General features: G+C 47.1%; 6 protein-coding genes across 6 annotated transcripts; 2 read left to right on the forward strand and 4 right to left on the reverse strand.

Annotated features, from left to right (window-relative positions):
* Positions 1-308: 308 nt before the first annotated feature.
* Positions 309-837, reverse strand: F5891DRAFT_1056460 (uncharacterized protein). Its single transcript, XM_041362700.1, has one exon. The coding sequence runs from the start codon at positions 671-673 to the stop codon at positions 431-433; it is 243 nt and encodes an 80-aa protein (XP_041221449.1). The 5' UTR covers positions 674-837; the 3' UTR covers positions 309-430.
* Positions 838-2,716: 1,879 nt separating this feature from the next.
* On the forward strand, positions 2,717-4,611 carry F5891DRAFT_1056463 (Alpha/beta knot methyltransferase). The gene is made up of 6 exons (XM_041362701.1): positions 2,717-3,507; positions 3,565-3,706; positions 3,757-3,824; positions 3,878-3,920; positions 3,976-4,160; positions 4,209-4,611. Exons 1-6 carry the CDS (start codon positions 2,836-2,838, stop codon positions 4,245-4,247), a joined length of 1,149 nt encoding a protein of 382 aa, XP_041221450.1. The 5' UTR covers positions 2,717-2,835; the 3' UTR covers positions 4,248-4,611.
* Positions 4,463-5,834, forward strand: F5891DRAFT_643797 (CRAL-TRIO domain-containing protein). The gene is made up of 4 exons (XM_041372620.1): positions 4,463-4,867; positions 4,919-5,074; positions 5,127-5,196; positions 5,249-5,834. The coding sequence occupies exons 1-4, from the start codon at positions 4,677-4,679 to the stop codon at positions 5,780-5,782; spliced, it is 951 nt and encodes a 316-aa protein (XP_041221451.1). The 5' UTR covers positions 4,463-4,676; the 3' UTR covers positions 5,783-5,834.
* A 75-nt stretch (positions 5,835-5,909) lies between these two features.
* F5891DRAFT_643862 (uncharacterized protein) lies at positions 5,910-8,921 on the reverse strand. Its single transcript, XM_041372621.1, has 12 exons — positions 8,671-8,921; positions 8,475-8,617; positions 8,219-8,416; positions 8,090-8,166; positions 7,960-8,039; positions 7,729-7,910; positions 7,595-7,683; positions 7,442-7,542; positions 6,673-7,385; positions 6,426-6,619; positions 6,141-6,377; positions 5,910-6,089 (listed from the first exon to the last, which is right to left on the reverse strand). Exons 1-12 carry the CDS (start codon positions 8,864-8,866, stop codon positions 6,038-6,040), a joined length of 2,262 nt encoding a protein of 753 aa, XP_041221452.1. The 5' UTR covers positions 8,867-8,921; the 3' UTR covers positions 5,910-6,037.
* A 7,017-nt stretch (positions 8,922-15,938) lies between these two features.
* On the reverse strand, positions 15,939-18,897 carry F5891DRAFT_1056470 (cytochrome P450). The gene is made up of 17 exons (XM_041362702.1): positions 18,430-18,897; positions 18,299-18,369; positions 18,214-18,243; positions 18,128-18,164; positions 18,006-18,065; positions 17,939-17,951; positions 17,748-17,883; positions 17,292-17,697; positions 17,178-17,233; positions 16,967-17,123; positions 16,890-16,914; positions 16,807-16,821; positions 16,685-16,756; positions 16,576-16,631; positions 16,395-16,510; positions 16,172-16,342; positions 15,939-16,118 (listed from the first exon to the last, which is right to left on the reverse strand). The coding sequence occupies exons 1-17, from the start codon at positions 18,743-18,745 to the stop codon at positions 16,068-16,070; spliced, it is 1,788 nt and encodes a 595-aa protein (XP_041221453.1). The 5' UTR covers positions 18,746-18,897; the 3' UTR covers positions 15,939-16,067.
* Positions 18,898-20,484: 1,587 nt separating this feature from the next.
* On the reverse strand, positions 20,485-23,356 carry F5891DRAFT_1151039 (Alpha/Beta hydrolase protein). Its single transcript, XM_041365138.1, has 17 exons — positions 23,260-23,356; positions 23,035-23,190; positions 22,817-22,955; positions 22,586-22,763; positions 22,453-22,530; positions 22,298-22,401; positions 22,195-22,248; positions 22,100-22,137; positions 21,982-22,036; positions 21,796-21,923; positions 21,712-21,743; positions 21,470-21,653; positions 21,227-21,416; positions 21,112-21,170; positions 21,000-21,064; positions 20,704-20,949; positions 20,485-20,652 (listed from the first exon to the last, which is right to left on the reverse strand). The coding sequence occupies exons 2-17, from the start codon at positions 23,056-23,058 to the stop codon at positions 20,616-20,618; spliced, it is 1,611 nt and encodes a 536-aa protein (XP_041221454.1). The 5' UTR covers positions 23,059-23,190; positions 23,260-23,356; the 3' UTR covers positions 20,485-20,615.
* Between the last annotated feature and the right edge of the window lie 202 nt (positions 23,357-23,558).

The following is a 23,558-nucleotide window of genomic DNA, read 5'->3' on the forward strand; positions in this document are numbered from 1 at the left end:
TGTCGTGTACAGCAAGACAAATGTCAAGTAACATAGAAATAATAAGACATACTTACTGCGCAATCCTGTGTGAAAAATAAAGATAAAACTGGCAACCGCAAGACGTCTATAATTCACCCAACAGTGCGAAGCAATTGTTGTGAGGAAGATCTCGAGTCTCCGGTAAGGTAACCAGTAGGACATGAAGACTGATTTACACAGCAGTTTGCGCCTGTCTCGGATGCACAGACACAGTCAAGACAACACCGAGTTACACAAGCCTTGCAGCACATCAGAACTGACTTACAAGTCATCTAAATAATTATTCTCAGGAATCTGGATGGAAATACCACATTATCACGGATATTCGAAAATTTGTGCTCACTATAAATTCTGGGCACACTGACACATGTCATGCAGATAAGTTATGATTCTCACAGCACATCAGAAATCAGCAAGAGTATGACGGTCTATATAATCGCTGTGTTTTCGACCTGTATGAGAGCTGAAAAAAGGCTGTGAACACACACTTTGAAGACATTATTTGCTTACCAGAAATTTTCGGGCGTGCCAACGAACAACAAAATTCGCAAGGCGAAGGCAGTGTAAGCCAATATTGGGACTCCAATATTTTGTGGGACCTGCAGTTCAAAGATGACAAGCTGCAGAAATATACAAGAATCAGTGTACTCATTTACTGATAAACTACCAAAGGTGAGCTCATGATGTAGAAGGGAGGGAGAAGATATCCGGACCGTGCGAGCTGCTTGAGTTTCGAACTCCGCTAGGACCACAACTATACTTGACCTCCGGCAATATTAATGATAGGCTTTTTACCAAGTCCGCTTTGCATCTTCCCTTGCTCTTTGAAGATGAGCGAATGCACCTGTTCTGAATGCTGGTCTTCAGCACTCAGCGCTCGAATCTATCGTAATCCTTAATTACCTTCCTTCACATTGGAAATTTGGGAGACTAAGCCGAAATACCATATCATGGTCTTGATTTGACGCAGTCGACCCGTTTTCGCACCTTCAGGACCCTGACGTCTGACACTAAATAGGTCAGCATAGAGCGAAAAAGCCGATGCTCAGCAGACCTCAAGCACTCAAAGAGTGAGGTAAGGGCCTGAAACCCTTATTGTCATTATAGATGTCAGGTGAAGGATAACACTAACTTAATTCTGCCACAGACTGCTACCGTCTCAAGATTGTTCATTCGTGTCATCGCTTGTGACGTAAAGCACTGTCGATAGCTCCTCAAATGCAATTTATTCAAATCATGGGTTGTTCATTCCGTGTCACGATTGGTGTTCGGCTACATTGGTTCTGTCAATGGTGTTTAGTCTGGGAAATCATGCTATTCTCTGGAACTCCTCTAGGACCTCTGCAACGACGACATTTTCACACTGTGGGTACAAAGTCAAGGAATGGGGCCTGGTTGCACTTCATACGTGAGACTAGGATACTTAAGCTTCATCAAACCCCACAATAAATGCTCTCCCCCATCCGCACAATCGACCTTGGTGTTCCTCGCGGGCGTCGTCTGACCTTGAGACCCTCGGATACTTGACTTTGAAGTGGTAAAGTGTCTCCGACTTCGATTCCCGTGTTATCACTCGTCCAGTCGGCAAGATTATCGACTATCACAAACGTTCTAAACTTCGAATATCGCAGTGGGATGACACTTCACGCGTCTTTTCATGGTTTCTATTCCAGTCGGTGGTGGTCCATCGCCGTCTTCCATATCTACTAGGCGAACGGTTAAATGAGCTATCGCATATCTTTCCGCATTTCCTTCATCAGATACACGGTTCGGCTGATGTTCCAACGGATGTTGATAGCGCCCTCGTAGGCATTTTAGGCACAAGCGATGTTCGTCTTAGGGGCATGCCCCGCTTCAAATTACAAAACTGACCTAGCAAGGCACTGGTGATATTTGTGAGCACGTGAGTTTACCATCGATCTTGTCGGATTGATGCCAAATTGATGAACACCCAGTAGCCTCATACAGGTATCCGCATACGCCGGGATGCCCTCAAGGTTTACCTCTCATTTTTCCGAAGGATTACAGGAGCGCTCCATTCTTCCATTTCTATGTTCCGCTTCCGAAAGAATTCCCGAAGGCATGGAAGTAGTTCGCATGGGTAATATTAGTTCAAGCGAGCTTGAGCAAAAAACACAATGGGAATACATTCAGTATGTAATACGCATTCTTGTAGATCATAGAGCTCTAATGAGACACATGCTGATTGACTTGTCATGTCCCCGTACTGATGATCGTACCAATAATCTCGATTCTATTCAGCTACGAAGGTTGTCGTGCCCTCTCCGTAAACAATTATAGATGTTGTGAAGGGACGATCTACTTTGATCTGTGGCCCACGAGACTCCACGATGATCATACATCATGCGTGCAGTCGGGCATGCATGACTTCGTAATTGGTAAGATTGCCACAAGCCTGGGGGCTACTTGAAACTTACCATTTCCGCAGCACAGGTGACTTGTCTTATCTAGAATGCGCTCACTTTCTGAGATGGCAGTTGATGGTTGGTTGATTGAGAGAATGGCTTAATAGCGCAAGTTGTTTCCCACTCTTTCCAACTCATCAAAATCTTCTTTTGAGACCTAACAAGCTTGAACAGTTCTTGTGCGAACAAATATATTATATTTGTGTCTGATTGTGTGAGATCTGGATGTTGTTACATAGCACCTTGTGAAAATTTTCACTTGCCTAATACCTGTCCCAAACTTAAGTGCGGATACTAAGTGCTCTAACCAAAATTGAATAAGTACTTGGGGATCTTATATCCGGGGTTCATCTGCAGTTACATCCACCTTCTCCTCCCACATCGAATTATGTCCGCCATCCCAGAACTCCCTGTTCGTCGTCGTCGCCACTCTGGATCGACTACGACACCAGCACCAGTCCGTGCTAGTCTACTCAATGCACGACGAGATGATGAAACTATGATTGTGCCCCCACCACGACCAAAATCTACTCCCATTGACGAACGGCCCCAGCGACGACGCGGGTCCGGTTCAGCCGAGTCTGATTCGGAAGGCTCCGATAAGGAGACATCCACCATGCAGGTTGATAACGATTCGCCTAGTCAACAAACTCAACAATCTTCATCATCTCCATCACACTCTCAAGAATCTCAAAAACGTGAATCTATCACGCTCAATTCAGAAAATTCTAGCCCAGAGCGTCCCACTCGTCCTCTACCCGCTAAATCCCGGAAAATGGCTGGAAATTCATCCAATCCTATGCCACAACCTGCAAACCCATCCATGCTACCAGTTCAGGCGCACGTACCCCGTGGCGGTGTTGCATCGACTCAGAGAAGGTTGTTTGTCATCCTAGAGCAAGCTTGCTTGGAGGCATACAGAGTTTCAAGTGGAGGAAAAGGCAAAGGCGGCAGGGAGGGTGATGTCAAGTACACTCTTCTCAACTGCGACGATCATCAGGGCATCCTCGCAAAAACTGGCAGAGATATTGCGGATGCCCGTCCCGATATTACCCATCAGGTGCGTGGTATCGAAAAGATGGGATTCCTTGATACTAAGTTTTTTCTTCTCCTTCAGTGCCTATTGACGCTTTTGGATTCGCCTCTAAACAAGGCGGGTCTGCTGCAGGTGTACATCCACACTACAAAAGGGGTGCTCATTGAGGTTAATCCTCATGTAAGGATTCCTCGTACCTTCAAACGATTCAGCGGATTAATGGGTAATTTACGGTTGTTGATCTTGTTTTCATCACTCATTTTTTTTTTCAAGTTCAACTTCTTCACAAGTTGTCTATTCGCGGTGTCAATGGCCCAGAAAAGCTGCTCAAGGTAATCAAGGTATGTTCTGAATTCTCTTCGACCTGCAATCATTGCTTGACCTTGTGTTTCAGAACCCCGTGTCCGACCACCTTCCTGTCAATACCATTAAACTCAGTCAGTCAACTCATACTTCGCGTAGATGCTCTCTCATCCCTGATCCCATATTTAGCCCTTTCCGGTGATGCTCCCACTGTCAGACTCTCCCGTTATCTTCCGACTCTTCCGGAAACGCACTCAATTGCTGTCTTTGTGGGCGCAATGGCTCGGGGCCGCGATGACTTTGCCGATCATGTTGTAGACCACAAGATCAGTATCAGTGACTATCCTCTATCCGCGTCCGTCGCTTGCGGCAAAGTGAGTGCTTGCGCCGATACCTTGGATTGGATTCTCATTTCTTGGTAGTTATGTTGTGGTCTAGAAGAGCTCTGGGACATCGTCTGATGTCCTCATCTCCTATACTAAAATCTGAAAAATCATCGATCTGTTGTATCATATTGGCTTTCAGGTTTAGAAAGCATTTCACTCTTTTTTTTTTTTGCATACTACCTTCTATTGCATTCCTCACACACAAGTAGCATTTCAACCTGCGTTGCTCCGTAAATTTATCCGCTGAGCCGCATCGTGTACTACTAGTAGATGGATTACCCAAGCCCCCTCGCATTAGAACACGACTCAACTCGTGTTTCTGGGCTCTGGAAATAATGATGCGATTCTTGCTAGATTTATGGTATTCTGCCTTTTGTTCCTTGTATGTCATCGAAGCCGTAGAATGTGTAATTGGAACACAGATACCAAATAGTGGAGGCTGTTGCTGTACTGTGATCCCGATTTTTAACTTTCAACGCCTGCACTTAAGCTTCACCCTTGACAATGTCCACACTTGAACAAGCCAGCGCCAGTCCGATGCCAGACGGCATAACTGATCCTAACTTCCGTCCCATGCCAGGGCGGGTTGGAAACCTCACCGTCCCGCAACAACATGCCCTTCAGACCTTGAAGAATCAGCTCCACGACGAAGGCCATTTCGTTGAGGAGAGAATGGACGATCCGATGCTGCTACGGTATGTTCCACTCCTCGATCTGGGAGTCTGTAGATGCACTCTGTGTCGTAGACCCACTGTTCATGTCCGATTGGTCGTACAAGGCGTGTGTACTGACCCAGTCTGCAGATATCTAAGGGCGCGCAAATTTGATGTTCCGAAGGCAAAAGCGATGTTACTAGCTGCTGAGCAGTGGAGACGGGATATGAAGGTAGATGACATCGTGCAGTTCGTCGCTTGCCTTTACCTCGTGTGCCGATTCATCTGATCTCGCCCGCAGGAGCTTTGTCTTCACCGAAAAAGAGCAGGTCGATCAATACTATCCTCAATACTACCATAAAATGGACAAGGTAGCCGTCACGATCCTTCAGATCCGTTCTTTCGCTAAGCGCTGTCTTGCAGGATGGCAGACCGGTATACATCGAGCGGCTCGGCAAGCTCAATGTCCCAGCACTTTACGGCATCACGACAAAGGAACGGTTGCTCCAGCGTCTCATCCTCGAGTACGAGAGGTTTCTCACAGATCGTCTCCCGGCATGCTCTGCAGCTGTTGGTCACCCCGTCGAGACGGTCTGCACCATCCTTGATCTGAAAGGCGTTTCCCTCTCTTCCTTTTACCAAGTCAGAGACTACGTGAACGAGGCTTCAAAGATCGGACAGGACCGATATCCGGAATGCATGGGCAAATTTTACATCATCAATGCGCCGTGGGGCTTCTCTGCCGTATGGTCGTTGATCAAACCTTGGCTGGATGAAGTGACTGTATCGAAGATAGAGATTCTTGGGAGTTCATACCAACAGAAGTTATTACAGGACATCCGTGCAGAGGATCTTCCTGCAGATCTGGGTGGCAAGTGCAGATGTGCAGGCGGGTGCTCGCTGAGCGACGCAGGACCATGGAACCCGAATGAGAAGACAGGGAATGGTGTTGCTTAGAGATAGACATCCTACTAGCGAGCTGGTGGGCATGTTCTGGCGGTAGTCATCTACGTATACAACGTACTTAATGGATTGTCGTTTTAGCATTCAACGAGTCTCATTCATTTGACAGTAGACAAAAAGTCAGGAGTAAGTACATAGACATTAGGGCTGGCGAGGCAAATATCAGTCGGCGTACGTGACCGCTGGAGAGATGTATTAAAGGGCTTATGAGGCGAAAGATGAAGGAGGTCACGGTGCGACGAGATGTCATTACTTGATTTTACAGAAGTCTGTCTCTTCAACTGGGGAGCCGATTTTGTGCCTGAAGAAAATTTCAATGAGTAGGGCACGACTGGATGGAATGTCTTTTTACTTGTGTTTGATGTGCTGCTTGACACCTTCCAATATGAACCTCCGTTGTGAGCGATTGCAGTGTATGCAGCGATAGTCATTATTCGGGGGTTGGGGTTTAGTCGAGGGTTGGGGTTTAGCCGAGGGCCGGGACGGCTGAGGGGGGGAAATGAAGAACTTCATTCCTGGTGGCGGTAGCTCGACAGGGGCCATGTCATAAATAAAGTCGACTCCTTGTTTTGGAACGGCAGTTCCATGCCTACCAGGTGTCAGTAAAGTGAGTGTAACAGAAAAGGTGATGGTATACCATCGTATATGATCAATGACAGTAGCCTTGTTAACTGGTTTTCCGTTATGCCTATCACACTGGTTACAGTACCACACTGGATCAGTAGCTTTAGGATATTCAGGAGCATGTGGGCCTCGGATCACTCGAAGTTGCTCAGCACTCAAGAGCTCCCAGCGAGGTTCTCTGTGCGATTGCTCGACGCAATGGATGACCTAGAATGCAACATAATTGAGCAAGTTGTCAAAAGACAGACACAGGAACGAACACTCCGACGCCAGTCCATCGCCATTCGGTAAAGTCCCCCGTTTTCTTGCTTAGGTGGACAGTTGGAGCAAAAAAAGAGATGCTGGAGTTGATCCATGGTAGTTGCAGCCGTAGTTTTGACATCAAGGCCAACTAAACGTAACAAAGAACGAGCGGCAAGAATCCCAGATTGAGAGATCGAAAATGTGCAAGTTACTTTCGTCGTCGGCCATAAGCGATACGTGTGGCATTTATGATACTGAACTTTCTCCCATGTGATCAGAGGCAAAGAGCGCGAGGAGGCGCATTGGAAAATAGAAGTGGCTAGTTGCAGTAAGATTTCTTCAGGGTCGTTGATACCCTGATTTTGTAGCGCCAGGGTATCTTGCGATATACCGGAATAAGAGCCAAGGCTCTGGATAAGTGCCAGCTTCGTTTGATGGACATACCCAGTGCAAAATTCGGGGAATTTGTCGGCAAAAGCAGGACAAGCACTGATATCGCTCTCTGGTTCCATAGCAGGCGGACTGTTGATAAAGTCCACGACATCACGGCGCTCCAAAAAGGATTCAAAAGGGGGCGCGGGTCCCCTTCGCAACTGCCGCACGTAGTTGTCATACATATTCTGCAGATGCGTCTTTCGGAGACGCGATGCATCTCTTTGGTCCTGAAGACGCCACTGTTCCTTCAATTCAGAAAGATTGTGCTCGATTCTTGGGAGTAAACGTTTCCACCCTGAAAACTGACGCAGTAAGGGGATAATTCATTGCAATGATGGTAGAAGCACTGACGTGCATCGGTAAGTTCCTTATCAATGGCATAATCACGATTATTGAACATGCGCGCCACATCGTTGGTATCGTGGCCCAGGCGAATTAATCTAGTTTTAATCCTGGGAGGACATAAAAACGTGATGAGATGACGAGGTAATGAAATATACTCACAACTCTTTATTTTGGCTGCGAAGCTCAGTGGCCGTCGATTGACGATGTTTGCGGTCCCTATTGACCCAAGCATCACAGATCGCAACATGCTTCGAGGGTGTCAGATCTAAGAAAACCATTTGCAGAAATCTTACATTGAAAACAGAATCAACATATCTCTTGCGAGATTGCTTGAAGTCTTCCAGCCTTTTCTTGGCACCTAGTTTGAACATGTGCACATCCTTCTGGTACATCCCTAACTGAGCTGCTACTTTCAGTATGTCGTCCGACCAAAAAAACTTGCTGCCACTGGCATGACCATGAGCCCATCCACCGACTACTCAGGATGATCAGATACTAACAAGTCATAGTAGGAGTTTACCCACTGTTAGTGAACGGTGTTAAATCCATGATGATCGGATCGAGGCTCGGAAATGTTGATGAAAAGTTGGGCTTATAAACCAGGCTTGACGAATCGTTGGGTACATGGGGGCATAGTCATAAAGTAATGCTCACTTTTTCTTGAGGCACGAGGTACATGCTCTGCGTCTGATACCGAAGTCTACCCTCATAATTCCCTTGGTGCCACACACCTAAGGTAGTTGTCATGAAAGTGAAAAATGCGAGAACGGAAAGTATACACACATAACACTGAGAACCACCAAATAACAGGTTGGCCCATTCGACCTCAGACATGCCAGGCATGCAGTTGGGAACACCGCCACGATTGACGCGGGCAGCTTTCCAGACTGAGACTGCATTATTAGATAAGAGAACCTTCCGGAAAGCTTTGGTCGTGCGTGACAGATGCAAAAGATCTACCGGTCCCAAAAGGCCAAAAATCTGATGGAAAGTGCAGGTCAGATAACACATAAGGTTCATGCTCATCAACTTGACTAACCTCGAAAAGAATGTCAATCGGCATAGTGATGATGAGACTAAGGGTTTTCTTCTTTCTGCCAGAGCCATTTGTTGCTAGTATCACACCGGTGTTGAGTGCTTTCACGTTAGCTACCCTAGCGCGCTTTTTTGCGGGTGGTTTTTCTGAAAGTAAAAGTTAGCATTGAACATCAAATTACGCGTCAAATTGCAATTACTATTGTGTGTCTTTCCGCCATATTCACTACCGCTTGATTCGCTGAATGTCTCCTCCAGGCTGCTATACCCGCTACTCCCAGTACTGTCTTCCAGGTCCGTTAAAGGGGAGTCGTAGTCATCGCCGTCTAGAGACGTCGAGTCGTTATCCGGGTCAAGGATGGGCGTCATGGGGACATAGACACAATGCAAACCCATGACGTGGTGAACTGGCACTGTAGACTGGGAGTCTGTAGAACAGCGTAAAGCGAAACTGAAAGATTTATATTACAATATTTTATTAATATTAGCCCGAATTTAAACTTCAGACGTTCAACCACTGCCAATCTATCCGATCCCGAAGGTGACGAGATAGATCACAAAGGTCTACCATATCAAACAGACACTGTGGGTAGTAAATCCAATGAAATTCATTAGGTAAAATCAGGTGATAATGTAATGAAATTCATAGTACAAGGTGCTGAAATCGAGGTGCTGAAAGTTCCGATTTTTACTCTGAAATTTCAGTGACATTTGCGCTGAATTTTTACTCTGAAATAATTTGCTCGAAAATGACAAAAATAAATGTTACTAATTACTGTGACACGTCACACTGATCACATAAGATATGGTGTCATGATATAAGCCTTTTAGAATTTGCCAATGGCCGGAATGGAACGGATGACTTTGTACATTTAGGCCCAACGTACATAGCATCACTACCACTAAGCCATGGCATCCTTGCTAGGTCTGACTGCAAGCCATGATATATACCACCCTTCTCCTACCAGTGACAAGGCATCCTTCAAACTCTCGTTCATTATTTCCTATTCCTTGCCCCCACCTGCCACTCCCTCTTGTTTAGCTCTGTGTACCATTACTGTAGCCTGAGCATATTTCGGTGTTATTGTAATTATTAGAATTTATAAAGATGCTTATCTTGATTCATGCCGCACAAGAGTCAGCACAGGACCGAATTCATAAGCAGGTTTCCCGCCCTCCCAGCGGCTCCGCCTGCTTGTGTCTCTCCCGCACTAATGCTCAGACCAGCCCAACACAATCAGGTTGTGCCTCCGACTCTTTGTAAGCCAGACAAAGCTGGAGAATTGGATTCATTGGAAAATAGTGCTGAATTGGATTCATTAGTATTACTCACGATAAGTTTTGAACACTTCAAAAAACTCGCTAAAGCTTCAAAAAACTCGCTAAAGTCTTCAACAAACTCGGCCAGAAAGCCATCAAGACACACGGCACACGCGGCATCAGAGCGGACTTGGAAACACTTAGTCAAATTTTAAGGCATGTATACTACACAAAAATATATAGATGTAGCTAGGTATCTAATAAACGAGATATAACAAAAAAGAAATGTGTGATAGTGAGGGAAACACGAGATTCAGAACGGAGGTATGAGAGAGTGAGAGTGCGGGCGCATGAGCTGGGAGGTAGAGTTAGGGGATTCCGTTTGATCCGGCGTTCGAATGCTGAATGTGTGACAGCGAGGGAGACACAAGCAGTGTAAGAGGGCGGGAGCATGTGCTAGGAGATAACGAACATGTTGGGGGATTCTGTTTGATCTGGCATTCGAACGCTGGACACGTGACAGCGAGGGACACAACAGCAGTGTGAAGGGCGGGAACATGGACACAGGTGTGTGGGGCTGGCCCGGCCAGGAGATACAACAACAGCCGTATGAGTGCGCAGGTGCAGGCATGTGGGCTGGGAGACACAACAGCAGTAGCATGAGATCAGAGAGGGCAGGAGCACAAATGAAGAAAAATTACTCACATTTACATCCTCAACCTCCCATCCGGCGCCATTGCATACCTCCCCATTATCCACCTGTAAGATCATGCTGGAAGGGGCAAGGGGATGGTGAGATTCGAGCTACGGAATGCACGGAGGATGCAGATGCTAGCGATGACATCTGGCGCTAATCGTGGTAAAAATTTAAACTCCGATTTAAACACCACCTAATCAGTTGGATGATGGATCTCGAGTGTACTGATAAGAAAACACCCCGTTCCAAGTCACAACCATGCCTCCTCAGTCTACATGTGAAGACCTCCTTCGTGCCATTGATCAGGCTTCATTGGCATTAGCCAACTCACAGTATTTGAATATACTCCTGGATGACCAGGGCTCCAACTCTGACTCAGACTCTAATACCGACTCGGACTTAAACTCACTTTATACCTCGGATGAGGAAGATCTGGCTTTTGCCTCCCCATCCCCTATATCCCCCATGTCCCCTATGTCCCCTATGTCCCACCTTTCGGGCCTCAGTTCAGATATTTCCAGCCACAGTGACCAATCTGACGACTCAGATGACGCTGCTGTGCGTTACGACCGGCTCCAGCACACAATTGCTGCTCTTCGTGACGAGGTAGAGAGGGCACGTGTATTCCACAAGCCTGATGAGCCTCCTCCTCGGGCACCTCAGCTGCATATGCTGGTTCACCATGAGGAACACCGGCCTCATTTGTTTCGCCAGAAACTGCGCGTCAATCCAGAAATATTTGACGATATCCTCGACCAGATCTCCGGTCATCCTATCTTCCGTAACCAGTCCAACAATCCTCAGCTCCCTGTCTCCATTCAGCTTGCTATTTTTCTAAATCGTGCAGGCCACTACGGCAATGCCATTTCACTCGAGGATGTCACACAATGGGCGGGTGTGAGTGTTGGGTCGGTTGTCAACTGCACTAATCGTGTGATGGTTGCATTGCTTGAGGAGCACGATCAGTTTATCTTCTTCCCAGAAGATAACTCTGAGGATACTGAGCTGGCTCGGCGCTTTGCTGAGACACGAACCTGTCCAGAGTGGAGGGGTGGCTATCTAGCCATTGATGGCTCAACTATAGATCTTTTCACCAAACCTGCTTATTTTGGTGAGACATTTTATGATAGGAAATCTAAGTATTCCCTTGGCTGTCAAGTAATGTATTTTTATTTATTTTTCATGGGCAACAATTTAATTTAATTTTAGGCGGTGTAGATGAGGAATCTTGACTATACGTGAAAACACTTAAAACAAAAGGGGTGCTCAACAGCAAGACCGGGATACGAGACAACGACTCGACCCAAAGGACAACCACTGAGAGAAGTTCCTCGAAATAAAGTGGAGGGAAACTCTGTGAGCTAGGCGGGCGCTAATAGGCGCGAGAAGATAACGCGCGCGAAGGCGCGCGTGCGCGAGGCGAAGGCGCGCGAGATGCGCGCGTGAGCGGGAGGTCCGAGAATGCGCGCGCGCGAAGCGAAGGCGCGCCTAAAGCGTTAGAGGCAAGATCTTACTGAGGAGTGAGTGCAAAGGTGGAGGATTGACAGGAGGATATGATCAGATAACAAGTGGGGAGGTGATCTATTCACTTTCCAGTACACAAAGATAAGGGAAAAGTAAGTACCAGAACTAAAGGAAACCCTTCTGTATTTAAGAATGGAGAAGGCGCGCTTCCGAGCGCGCTCCCGAACCGAGTAACCATATCAACTCTAATTATAACTAAGTTTAAATAAACTTTCCATAAGTAGCGCGGATGTCGGACCGAAGATTTTATTAGTTCAATGGATAAGATAGAAATAACGCACCAGCGAATCAGTAAGGACATGGGACGGATGGACGGACGATAGCGCGAAGACCTATGAGGAGGCGCGCGAAGCGCGCATAGCGCGTGCGTAGGTAAGGCGCGCGTAAGTGCGCGCGAGTTCGGATAAGGCGCGCGCGAGTGCGCGCGAGACTGGTCCTTAGGAGTAGAGCTGTAATGTATAGGAATGTATGGTTAAAGGCCGGATATTCGTCATTGAGACGCACGAGTCTCTACAGCGGTTATCATGCCCCATAACCTCATGATTGTAGATTATTCTCTTGGTCAACCTGGGAGTGTCCATGATGCATATGCTTTTCGATCCACTCGCCTCTATGAAGAGCATGCCAATCTTCTCCCAGATGATCACTGGGTTTGGGCAGACAGTGCATACCCATTGGAGCCATGGTGTATCCCCCCTTTCAAGAAGCCTCGCAATGGACGACTGACAAAGGACCAGAGGACATTTAATTACCACCTTTCTAAGGTATTTTTATTTTCTGCTTTTTTATTATTATTAATGAATTTAAAGATCCGTGTGCGTGTTGAGCATACATTTGCAGTCTTGAAAGGGCGGTTCCAGTCTCTCAGAGAGCTCCGCATCAATATTCAGACAGAGAAGGACTTGCAGGTTGCTGTGCATTGGATTAAGTGTTGTCTTATCCTGCACAACATGATCATCTGCTTTGAAACTCGTCGTCGCAAGCAGGATAAAGACTATGATCAGTCTCTGGAGTGGGCTCGTACCGAGGGTGAAGCTTTTGTCCCTCAAGAGATTGAGGATCCAGAGGGTAATGAAACAGTGGGTGACAGGTCATATGAAGGAACCCCTGGCCAGGCTACTCGTGCAAGGCTCATGGATCAGCTCTTTGATAGCCCTAGATCAAAAGCACAGCATAGGGAAGGATAAGCATCATGTTCACATTCACCAATGATACATGTACTACTAGTAGTACATCTTGTACAACACATGTAACATCAATCTTACAAGTACCAGCAGAAAAAAAAAGCACCATGTTCACATTCACCAATAGTACATGTACTACTAGTATTACAGCTTGTACAACATCAATCTAACAAGTAACAACAGACTACAAAATAAATTCATAAGTCAGATAGCAACAGCAGCAAAAAAACGCGACAGCAGAAAGCAGCAATGATGATACAAAAATAAGCCGCTAGTGGACAGTATGATAGGAAGGGGAACAACAGCAGCAAACATGTCAGCTATCAGACGCAGAAGCGGTACTACCGCTCTGTGTCATCTGGTGAAATTGAATCTTCAGGCGCCACATCTCTGCCTCCTTGTCAAGTGCAAGGGCCTGGGCCTCGTGCACTCGGACATCTGTCTCACGAAGGCGGATTTCCGCGTCCTTGGTCTCCTGCTCTCGTTGATGGCTGGCGGCAGCTTGCATGGCCTCATGTGCGCGTGCCTCGCGAAGATACTCGTACTTCTTCGTCTCGCGATGGTAGTCCTTCTTCACATCAAGCTTCGCGAGGAAGCGCTCGTGCTTGAGGTTATGGCGTGATGTGACATCCGATTGAATACTCCCAATCTCACCATTGACCCTCTCAACCTGCTCCTGAATGTCGGACTTTGCTTTCTTCTTCTTCGACCCTGTGGTCTTCGGTTGCGCTGATATTGAGGTCTGGAGGGTCGGAGACGCAGGAAAATCTGACGATGAAGTGTTGTGAGTCGTCGATGAAGGTGTCGACGAGCTATGAGTCATCCCTGGCGACGACAATGCAATAGACGACGGTCTGCGTCGTGCGTCGTAGCCAGAGGGCCCCTGAGCGCCGAATGCTGCACGGCTGTTGTAGAAAGGAGTGGGTGACTTCTGCATGATTGAAAAAGGGATGGGGTGGTTAGGAGGAGGAGACGGCGATGATGGGAGTTGTCGTTTTTTCCCAGCAACCTTTGGAGGGCTGTTAAGGTCATAAGTAGGGTGCGGGGCATCAGTGTCCATATCGTCATCATCCAAGTGGTCTAGTGCATTGCCCAGAGGGGCACGGAAAGCAGCGGAATATAAGTTGTTGTCGTCGTCAAGATCAGGAACATTGCCCATAGTGGTATCGAAGTCGGCATTTGGAGGTGCCGGAGGAGCAGGAGGAGCAGGAGGAATAGGAAGAGCAGGGAAATGAGGAAAAGCAGGAGTGGGAGCAGTGGGAGGAGCAGAAGGAAAGGGAGCAGGTGAAGGAATGGGAGCAGTGGGAGCAGGCGAAGGAATGGGAGCAGTGGGAGCAGGCGAAGGAACGAGAGCAGCAGGAGCAGCAGGTGCTAGCAGACGAGGATCAATTTGTGAATCAGTAAATGGGTGGCTATGAGGAGGCGGAACATGAGAGGGGGGCTGAGCCCTGGTAGCACCCCTGGTATGTGCGGAGGGGCCAGCCCTGCCACACGGACGTACTAGCGCGTACATGTCACCAGCATGGTCAACGCCAGGCTTGGACGATGTAGTTTTTGCTGCAAAGGAGGGATTTGAGTGCCAGATGGCGTCGAGTTCCTTGTACCATGGAAATTCGCGACAGACTTCTTCTACAAATTTGAATCGGTCAAACCGCTAAACAAATAAATAAGAATGCTCACCTTGTAGATTTTTAGCGGAGGCGTCATCAAGAGGGACTACACCAGCACCGGTTGCACTGAATTTAGCCTTAAGGGGCTTATATTTGTTTTTGAGACTAAGGATCTTATCAGCGCATAGTACAAAAAATATAAACATGACATACCTTGTGATACGGTTGTTGACAGAGTCACGAAATTTCTTCTGACTGTTTGCATATTCCAGCCCATATTTTGCGTGACGTTCGAAGATGACCTGAGCAATAACAGAGTAGATCTGAGACTTGTCCTTTCCCGAGGGACGAGCAGAAGAACTTGAATCCAGAGAGGGAGGTGGTTTCTTGCCATCAGAGTAGAATAAGATACGACAGTCGGGAGGGTGTTCGGTGAGCCAGGTGACCAAGACGTCAGTGAGAGTGTCATCACTCTGCCACTGAATCGTCAGCTTGGGTTTTGGATCGGGGGGAGGTGGTTGTATTTGAGATGTCGACGGCTCAGGATCCATCGCTCTAGAGCGCACTGGAGGGTTGCCTCCAAGTCGTGCAGAACGACGGAGGCGTTGTTGGCGAACAGCAGGCATATTTCGAACTCAGCCATGGTGCCGAGCCTGACTTCCAAATTTGCCGCATGCGGCTGTGCTTGTTTTCAAGCTTTAGCGAGTTTTCTGAAGTGTTCAAAACCTATCGTGAGTAATACTATTGGAAAACGGTGCTGAAATTTGGTGCTGAATTGGATTCAGCACTCCAATGAAGTTAACTACCCGCCATTTCAGTAGAAGTTCCAATGAAAATTTCAGCATCAGGACTTTTTCCAATGATTTTCATTGGAATCACTATCCACAGTGCAGACAAGTACAATATAATATAGTATAGGTGGAGACTGACGATGGCATGTGCCAGCACATCAAAGTTGGTGGTGGATGCTCACAGTCCTTTGCATAAAAATTTAGACAGACCAATGCAAAAATGTAACGGCAATACATTAATGCCTGTACTATGATATATGAGGTTTGGTCTGCTCGGCTCAAGCTTGGTTATTCGCCCAAAGGATCGGACCCACTCCGACCCACTTTGTTAATAATCCCTGGGACTTTCTTTGTCCAGGAGGAAAAGATTAAACAGCTGTAGTCGTAAGAATGGCGCTGAAAGAAAAGTAAATCCGTATATAGCGACAAAGAGTAGATTCAAGTTGTTCCAGCAGGAAGTACCATGCCATCGACACAGTACAGTACAGATAATATAAATGATTTTGTCGTCGTGATGCTCGTCCGTTATATCTACACAACCTCAACAGGGCTAGCCTCCTCCATCCTAACCCATATCCCGTTCTATACATGACATGAGCCACTAGACAAAGGATCAAAGTTAAGGAAGAGCTTACATGTGCATAGATGGTAAGATGGCTTTTGATGATGACCTTTTCGATGGCTTTGCGGCCAGAACACTCCGCCCACTCTGCAGGCGGAAGAGTCTGGACGTCGGTGGCCAAGGAGATTGAAGAGAACTGCTGGAGAAGTCGGACGAGGAAGAAAGAAGTCTCGTTATAGGCGAACTAGAGTAACATAGACGTCAGCGTGAATACTGTGTGAGTGCGGTCAGCAGACCTGTTGCCCGAGACAAATCCTGGGACCTGCATTGAAAGGCACGAAGATGAATGGGTTAGGGGTACAATATTTCCGGAGACGATCGTCAAGGAACCGATCTGGGTCGAATTCTTGAGCTGGTGGAGAAGAATGTCAGTAAACATTCATTCCAACGAAAAAGTCAATCTATTGTCGTGCTCACCATCTGGTCCCCACAAATCTGTTCGCCGGTGCATCAAGAATACAGAGTAAGGTGTCCTGATACATCCATCATCAGTTGAACAAACAAATCCGTTTCTTGATGTAATCACCTAGTATTTGGAGGGATGTAGATCGGTTTCCCCCCATCGATTCCCGGCCAGACCGCTGGTTCTGTACTGGTCCTGATCCATGATGAGCACAAATACATGCGCATGGACAAAGTAGCGTTTACCTGACATTGAATGGCCTAATAGAATTAGAGAAATTCGATGAGATCAAGTACAAAAAGTTCAAGGGAGTGGACCTAATACTCACACAGGCGGGTAGAGTCGAAGCGTTTCTGAAATTCCCGTGTCACCTCAAGAGAAAGTGGCTTTTTGAGTGCGACTCACCATTAATAACTGCTCTCATGTATTTCATATCGCGCATATCATCATAGGTTGGTCTCCTTGAGCTACCCACCTTGCTAAGGATCTCTTCGCGAAGACGATGGAGAACATCAGGATGCTGTGTGAGCATGTAGATAACAAAAGTCAAGGTAGCTGCAGTCTGGAAAGAGCAGTCTTAGCATCCTGAGAAAGACCGTCCGAAAGAAGTACATACAGTGTCACGTCCAGCAATCATGATGTTAAGAATTTCGTCCCTGATGACGATGGGGTCTAGAAGGAAACAAATTCAAGTCATTTGGGACGACGCGTCAACGCTTGCGCTGCATACCTTCTGTGTAATTCACCAAGTGATCAAGCAGCGTTTCGCCTTCTTCGACATCCCTATCCTTTGCATCGGTCTTCTCGTCCATGTTCTCCTTGAGCATTTTGTTCTTTTCTAATGCTTCCTTGAGTATCGGGTCGATGAACTTGTAACAAACATCCATGTGCTTCTTAACGCGATCAGTCCAGAATTCAGACAGGCGCCACGCTGAGCCAAATCGGCCGCGATAGGCAGCAGCAATCTGAGCCTCACTGAATGCATGCGCAAACTTGTTGGCTGGGTGATTCTCAAACGCGATGTCTTTAGAACGTGGCGACGACGGTGGGTAGATCAGGCCAGCGGAGAGAGAACAGACATCTTGTCCGAAGAGAAACTCGGTCGCAGAATCTAAGGTGAAACGAGAGACCATGTCCTAAAGCAACGTCAGCAAGAATAGGTATGGAATAGTCATCATAAGTTTACCTGGAAATCCACGGGGTAGCCATCTCTGAGTCTAATCTTCAGCTGACTGATCGCGTCTTCCGCGTGCTTGTCAAATATATCGAAATGACTGACCCGGTCTTTGCTGAAGAACGGGCGTGTCATCGAGCGGTGGAATCTGTAGTCACTAGATTAAGCCTGTCGAACAATGAACGGAAATGGATAAGGCACACTTCCAGACATCCCCTGAAATAGATAGTAAACTATATTGTCACGGTCAAATACTGGAAACACACTCACCATCGGAATTGAACACTCCGGTGCCAAGGAGAGAGTTGACTTGGTCCGAAAACATAGGCCCTGTTAGTAGAAAGTGTTATTCCATCAGATCGGGACAATACTCCGCACATGAAATCGCCGACCTTTCGCAAATGATGTGAACTTTGTTGCTAGAATTGCCTGTTACGCTTGAATGTCTGGAATTATAACATTCCGATGAGCTCCTTACCTTTATGTATTCTGGTTCGGCGGTGAAGATCTGTTGATCGCAACATATCAACAATGAGACTGAGGATGCGAAAGAATGTACATGCCCTGTTTTCAAAGAGGACTCGCATGTTGAATGTATGCCCAAGAGTGTTACACTGCTTTTCCATTAGTTCCCCTACGATCGCGATCGTAAGTATTGATAGGAGAAAGTGAAGTGAGTTGTCGAGTAGCATACCCATGTATCCAATCTTGAAATTTTGTACCAAGGCTGCGAGGAGATCCAGACTGCCAGGCAATCTACTTGGAAACATGGGTGGAAGGACAGCACCATGCATGGCAGCCTGGCGCCTATCATGGTAATTTGCTGCGAGCACACTGCAAGTAAACAGAGCAGGAAAAGATAACACATATGCAGGAATCTGCGACCATCCTTGCAAGGATACGCCAAATGCAAAATCGCAGATGCGGTTGAGGCCATAAACTATCGTTGGGGGCAATAGGAGCTGTGGCAGGCAACTGATGAGGTAGACGATCCCAGGTGGTAAATCCATTGTTAGACTGTGCGTTTGATCTGAAAGGTGTAGCCAACTTTATAGTATGAGCTGGCAGAATCACATGTACTGTTTTTGTATGTGGTTCCGGGACAAGAAAATTGAATTGGGCCCATTATCACACCGCCGACTACTGGCCGCCGCTAAGTGTATGTGTGAGGAGCTTACAAATTCCGCTCCGAAGGATGTCACAGGATGTCACAAAGTATCACCCGCCGGCGCCATCATCATTTCAGACTCCGCGATATCTGTTACACGGACATTGCTCTGTGCAAGAAATAATTTATAGAGGTGTGCATAGTATGTTGGTGCTCGGTCATCGGGTACATACATAAAATTAATCACCCGGACATGAAACCGCCGAAGTGGGCTGAAGCCCACATGTCTGGTTGTCAGTAGTACCTTAGTCTAACAGTTGATCGCTGATCCCCGAAAACGCTGCGCAACATGTATGTAAGTCACGCAGAGCTGCTTGCTTGGGAAGGCTGGGAATTACTACAAGTCGGCGGCGATTGTGTTCAATATGCTGTCTACTGCCATCATCATTAGGAATTGCGGGCACCTGTGGCGAAGGATACAACAATATTAATAACACTATCAACGTACCGGAGGAAAGAATACGTTCAGTTGTCGTTGATGTCATCAAACTTTTGTCAGTGGCGCATCTGTTTGGCCGTGCAGATACTCGATGATCGCACTGCTCTAACAATGTGATCTGCCCTGCAAGGTTACTATTTCTACTTGATGTGATACACCAGATGACTTCCCATAGGACTACCGTGAGTTACCCAAATATTCTATACAAGGAACCAAACCCTAAGTCAACGAAACATCATGATGATATCATATATCAGTATCAACCGCTGCAAAATGAGATAGAGATGGAAGTCATTGACGAAGAGTGTGGACAATAGGATCAATAAACGTGCAGATGTCTGCGATCCCGCGACGTGGTTGCCACGTAGTATACTTCAGTTATGAGTATAGATCCTCAACGAAATATAATATCGCAGAGAGAAAGAACCTAAATCAACCAATCACCTTGTACTCCTCGAAAGCGTCTGTATATGGCAGGAGACTGGAGTCCGACAGCTGTCCGCTGTCGTTATTCTGGACCTTTACGGCAATGCGAAGGGCCATGACATGGTTACTGTCCAACGGCATGGTACAGATGCAGAAGGTAGGGTTGGAAACATTCTTCATAGAACTTTCGCATTGGATGCCAGTTGTCCGTCGGGTGTTGATGACGAAACATCGAAGAAGGCACTGCTGTCAGCCTGTCCCTTGGCGAGCGCTAGCGTCAGGCTCAGAGATTCGGCTCAGATCAAAAGGCGTCCAAGCCAGTGCCTGTACACACAAGGTAATTATGCGAAAGTGCACAAGGGATTCGTGAAGTGCGTGAGTAGTAGAACGGCGCTGGACAAATGCCGCGCGGTAAGATTATGTCAGCGAATATGAGTGTCCTAAAAGGCAAAGTTTGAGTTTATTCCCGTTGGAAGCTTGAGATTTGAAGTTTGTTGGAAAGACCCTTCAAGGTCACCCGGCATCGCGCGGATTCATGCTCGCCTGAACGTTGACTCATGTGCATTCTTAGATTACACGCAGACTCAAACGCACAGCTTCTTTGTGCTCATGGGTGGTTTGATGCTTTATGTGGACGGCAGACTCTACCTTACACTACGACCTGATGACATTCTCAAACTGATGCGTGAAGGGTGTATCGACTTCCCTACCCTAACGGCAAGGCAGATCCACGACAAAAGCAAAGGGAATGCGATATCAAAAGGATTGCTTCAAGTGGCTTGGTCTGTTATGCAGCTCATCACTCGTGCCATCTATCGCCTCGAAACCACCTAGCTCTAATTCTCGTTCACTGTGGTAAATACGCCGACACACTTCGCCAGTAGCTATGTATATGCGTTTAACTCAGCACCATAGCAAATATGATATGTACTCACGCGCAACGCTCGAGTAAGGCCAGGTCGGTCGTGGACGTGTACACATGAGGTAATCCCGTAGAAGTCTCATTGAAGATCATCTCTGTGAGACCTTGTTGCCAGATGTGCCAGGGAGGTGTGATATCCCCTGGGGTGTATCTGTGGTCAGGAGTCTCAAACATGACCATAGCCATGAAGGAATTCGAAAAGGAAGTAATGAACTGAGAATTATTGTATAAGGGACCGTCAATGAATTGAGGGCCACTCCTGAAACAGAATGCATCAGAGTGAGCAGTGACCCTTCACACCGGGCTTACGTATATGAAGTGAAGTACTCTCCAATATCATCTCCATGCAGCCCAGGTGGAATTGCAAACTCGCCCTGCTTTTGTTAGGCGCACACGTAATTGAGATTTACCTTGAGCTTACCTTCCACGCTCGTCCTCTGAAAGCTTCGAGCATATAATAAGTAGGGCAGAGGAACATTGCTAAATCCACTCATGAAATCAGGAGCAGGGGTGATTTCTCCAAGGGACATACGCACATTCGCCTATCACAAGATTTGCCTGATTGACATTGCTTCCCATGTTTTGGTACAACAACGCTGCTCCAGCGATCTGAGCAGGACCGAAGTCCGGGTAAACCGTCCCGATAAAATCAGCAATATCCATTGTCATTGACTGATCCACAAGGACGTTCCCCTCATGCGCATTCGTTACCGAAAGAAGGTGGTTCTAAAAGGAGGGTAAGGGTGTCGCTCTGAGATAGCTTCTTTCATCCGACTTACACCATTCAGGCGGCCCTTGCTGAGTGTTAGGGTGGGTCTTTCCACGATGAAAGTCCCATCCACAACAGGGATGAATGCGATCATGCCATGGAAGCCATCGAGGTTGATGTTAGTGTTCAAGGTTTGCAGCGTGTTTACGTTTACAGCGCGCAGGCAAGAAAGGGTATCCGAACTTGAGCCACAGCTGTAAGTTGAGTGTATTAGCTGGGTAATGGCCAAACATTGTTTGTGAAAGGACTCGCTTTGTTCCGTTCACGACCATACTGTACAGTATCTGGCAGTGGTATTCAGGTCACCACAGATGTCGATCTCATGGATAAAATCACCTCCGGAATAGGATCATTATAATTGTATTGTGACGGAAAGAACGTAGAGCTCGTCATAGCGGCCCTGAAGAGGGGAGGTTGTGTGTTACCTCCGTGAGCAACAACATGCTGTATCACAGAACCGGCGCCTGAGAAAATGTATGGGAAACGAGACTAATTGTGATGAGAGTACTTGTCACGGCTCACCAGCAGACTGTCCCCAAATCGTAACCTTTGTATGGTCACCACCGAATCGACTGATCTATATCAGGTAAGTTTCCTATCAGCCGGAATACAAAACACGCAAGTAGAAATCTTTACTTACGTATGCTTGTACCCACTGCAAAGCGTAATTTTGGTCAACTTGAGATTGAGGTTCAGCTTAAGTCTGAAATACTGTCAAAACTTATGAACACGTACGTAGTCCAGCGTTGAGCGCACCCCCTTCTTTGACCGCTTCTCCAGGAAGAAAACCTAGTGAATAGTGGGTACATTCGAAGACCACAGAGTCGCAAAAACATACCGAACAAACCGAGGCGGTACTGGATGATGACACTGATGATACCATAGTCCGATTCTGTGACTAGCTCTGCACCATCGTATAAACTCTCAGCTCCTAAAACATAACTATAACGATGTCAATTGTACTAACATGGGATCATTTCACACGCTACTTACCCCCCTCCATGAATAAACACGACTACTGGGAGCCCACCCGATGGAGTGGTCACAATTGTACTCCCTGGGGTGTATACGCTACCGGATGCGGTCAAATCTTGAGTTTCAGTGATCGTTCTAAGATAGGACTTACCTTAAAAACAAGCAATCTTCTGACTGACTGACATCCCTCTTGCTTAAAGAGATGCTTTCGAAAGGATTCGTCGAGGCATTTCCCAGGGGTCCTTGATAACATTGATTTGGTTGCGTGGTAGCTTGTCGAACGCCTGAGACAGTCGGTGGAGGCTGCGGAGCTGCCCATCTCAAGTTATCTACGCGTTTGGTGTCAGTCGACATCGTATACACTACACAAAACTGGACGCACCAAGCGGAGGAGCTGCGTACCGTATTCCAAGGAAGCTGGTGGTATTCGTAGTTGTATCCACCGAACCCTGGTATTGAGCATAACCTAAGTCAACGATGGGCGCATTCGCGGTGGCCAACGCTGCCAAAGCAAGAAAAGTCTGTGAAACGGCCAGTAAGTTAGTTTTGATCGACATTTTTTTCAATCCCATAGATCGCAGAGTGAAAAAATATACCGACCAACGTGACGGGATCGCGGGACATTATATACCTCGCGCATGAGGGAGTCTGAGACGACCTTACTTATTCTTTGTGACAGGTCGATCACAGGACATGATGACCCTCTGGGCTCGACTGACTGGCAGTTGAACAGTTGAAGACGTGCGTTACGTAGAGCTTGACGAAAGAAGAGATACCGACAGTCAAAGATGTATGCCTTGCGCGAGGGGGTTGAGACGACATTACCTACTGACAGGTTGATCACAGCACATGATGACCCTCTGAGTCCTGAGATTGACAGTTGAACAGTCGAGGACGTGCGTTACGTAGAGCCTGATGAAAGAACAGATACCGACAGTGTTTCTAGTTTCACGATGAAGACTATTTTGACATGAGTGTTGAGCGTATGCCTCACTCTCGAGGAGAGGTTCCACTTGATATTATTCCAACGCCGTTCGCGGCACATGGTGCTTTCGCGAGGAGAAAGCGAGTCGTCCGCAGCTCGTAGATAGTACACTTGAACAACTCGGCAGTGTATTCTCGTA

Source organism: Suillus fuscotomentosus, assembly GCF_016647785.1.
Source record: "Suillus fuscotomentosus strain FC203 chromosome Unknown F5891scaffold_61, whole genome shotgun sequence".
Taxonomy (NCBI): Eukaryota; Fungi; Basidiomycota; class Agaricomycetes; order Boletales; family Suillaceae; genus Suillus; species Suillus fuscotomentosus.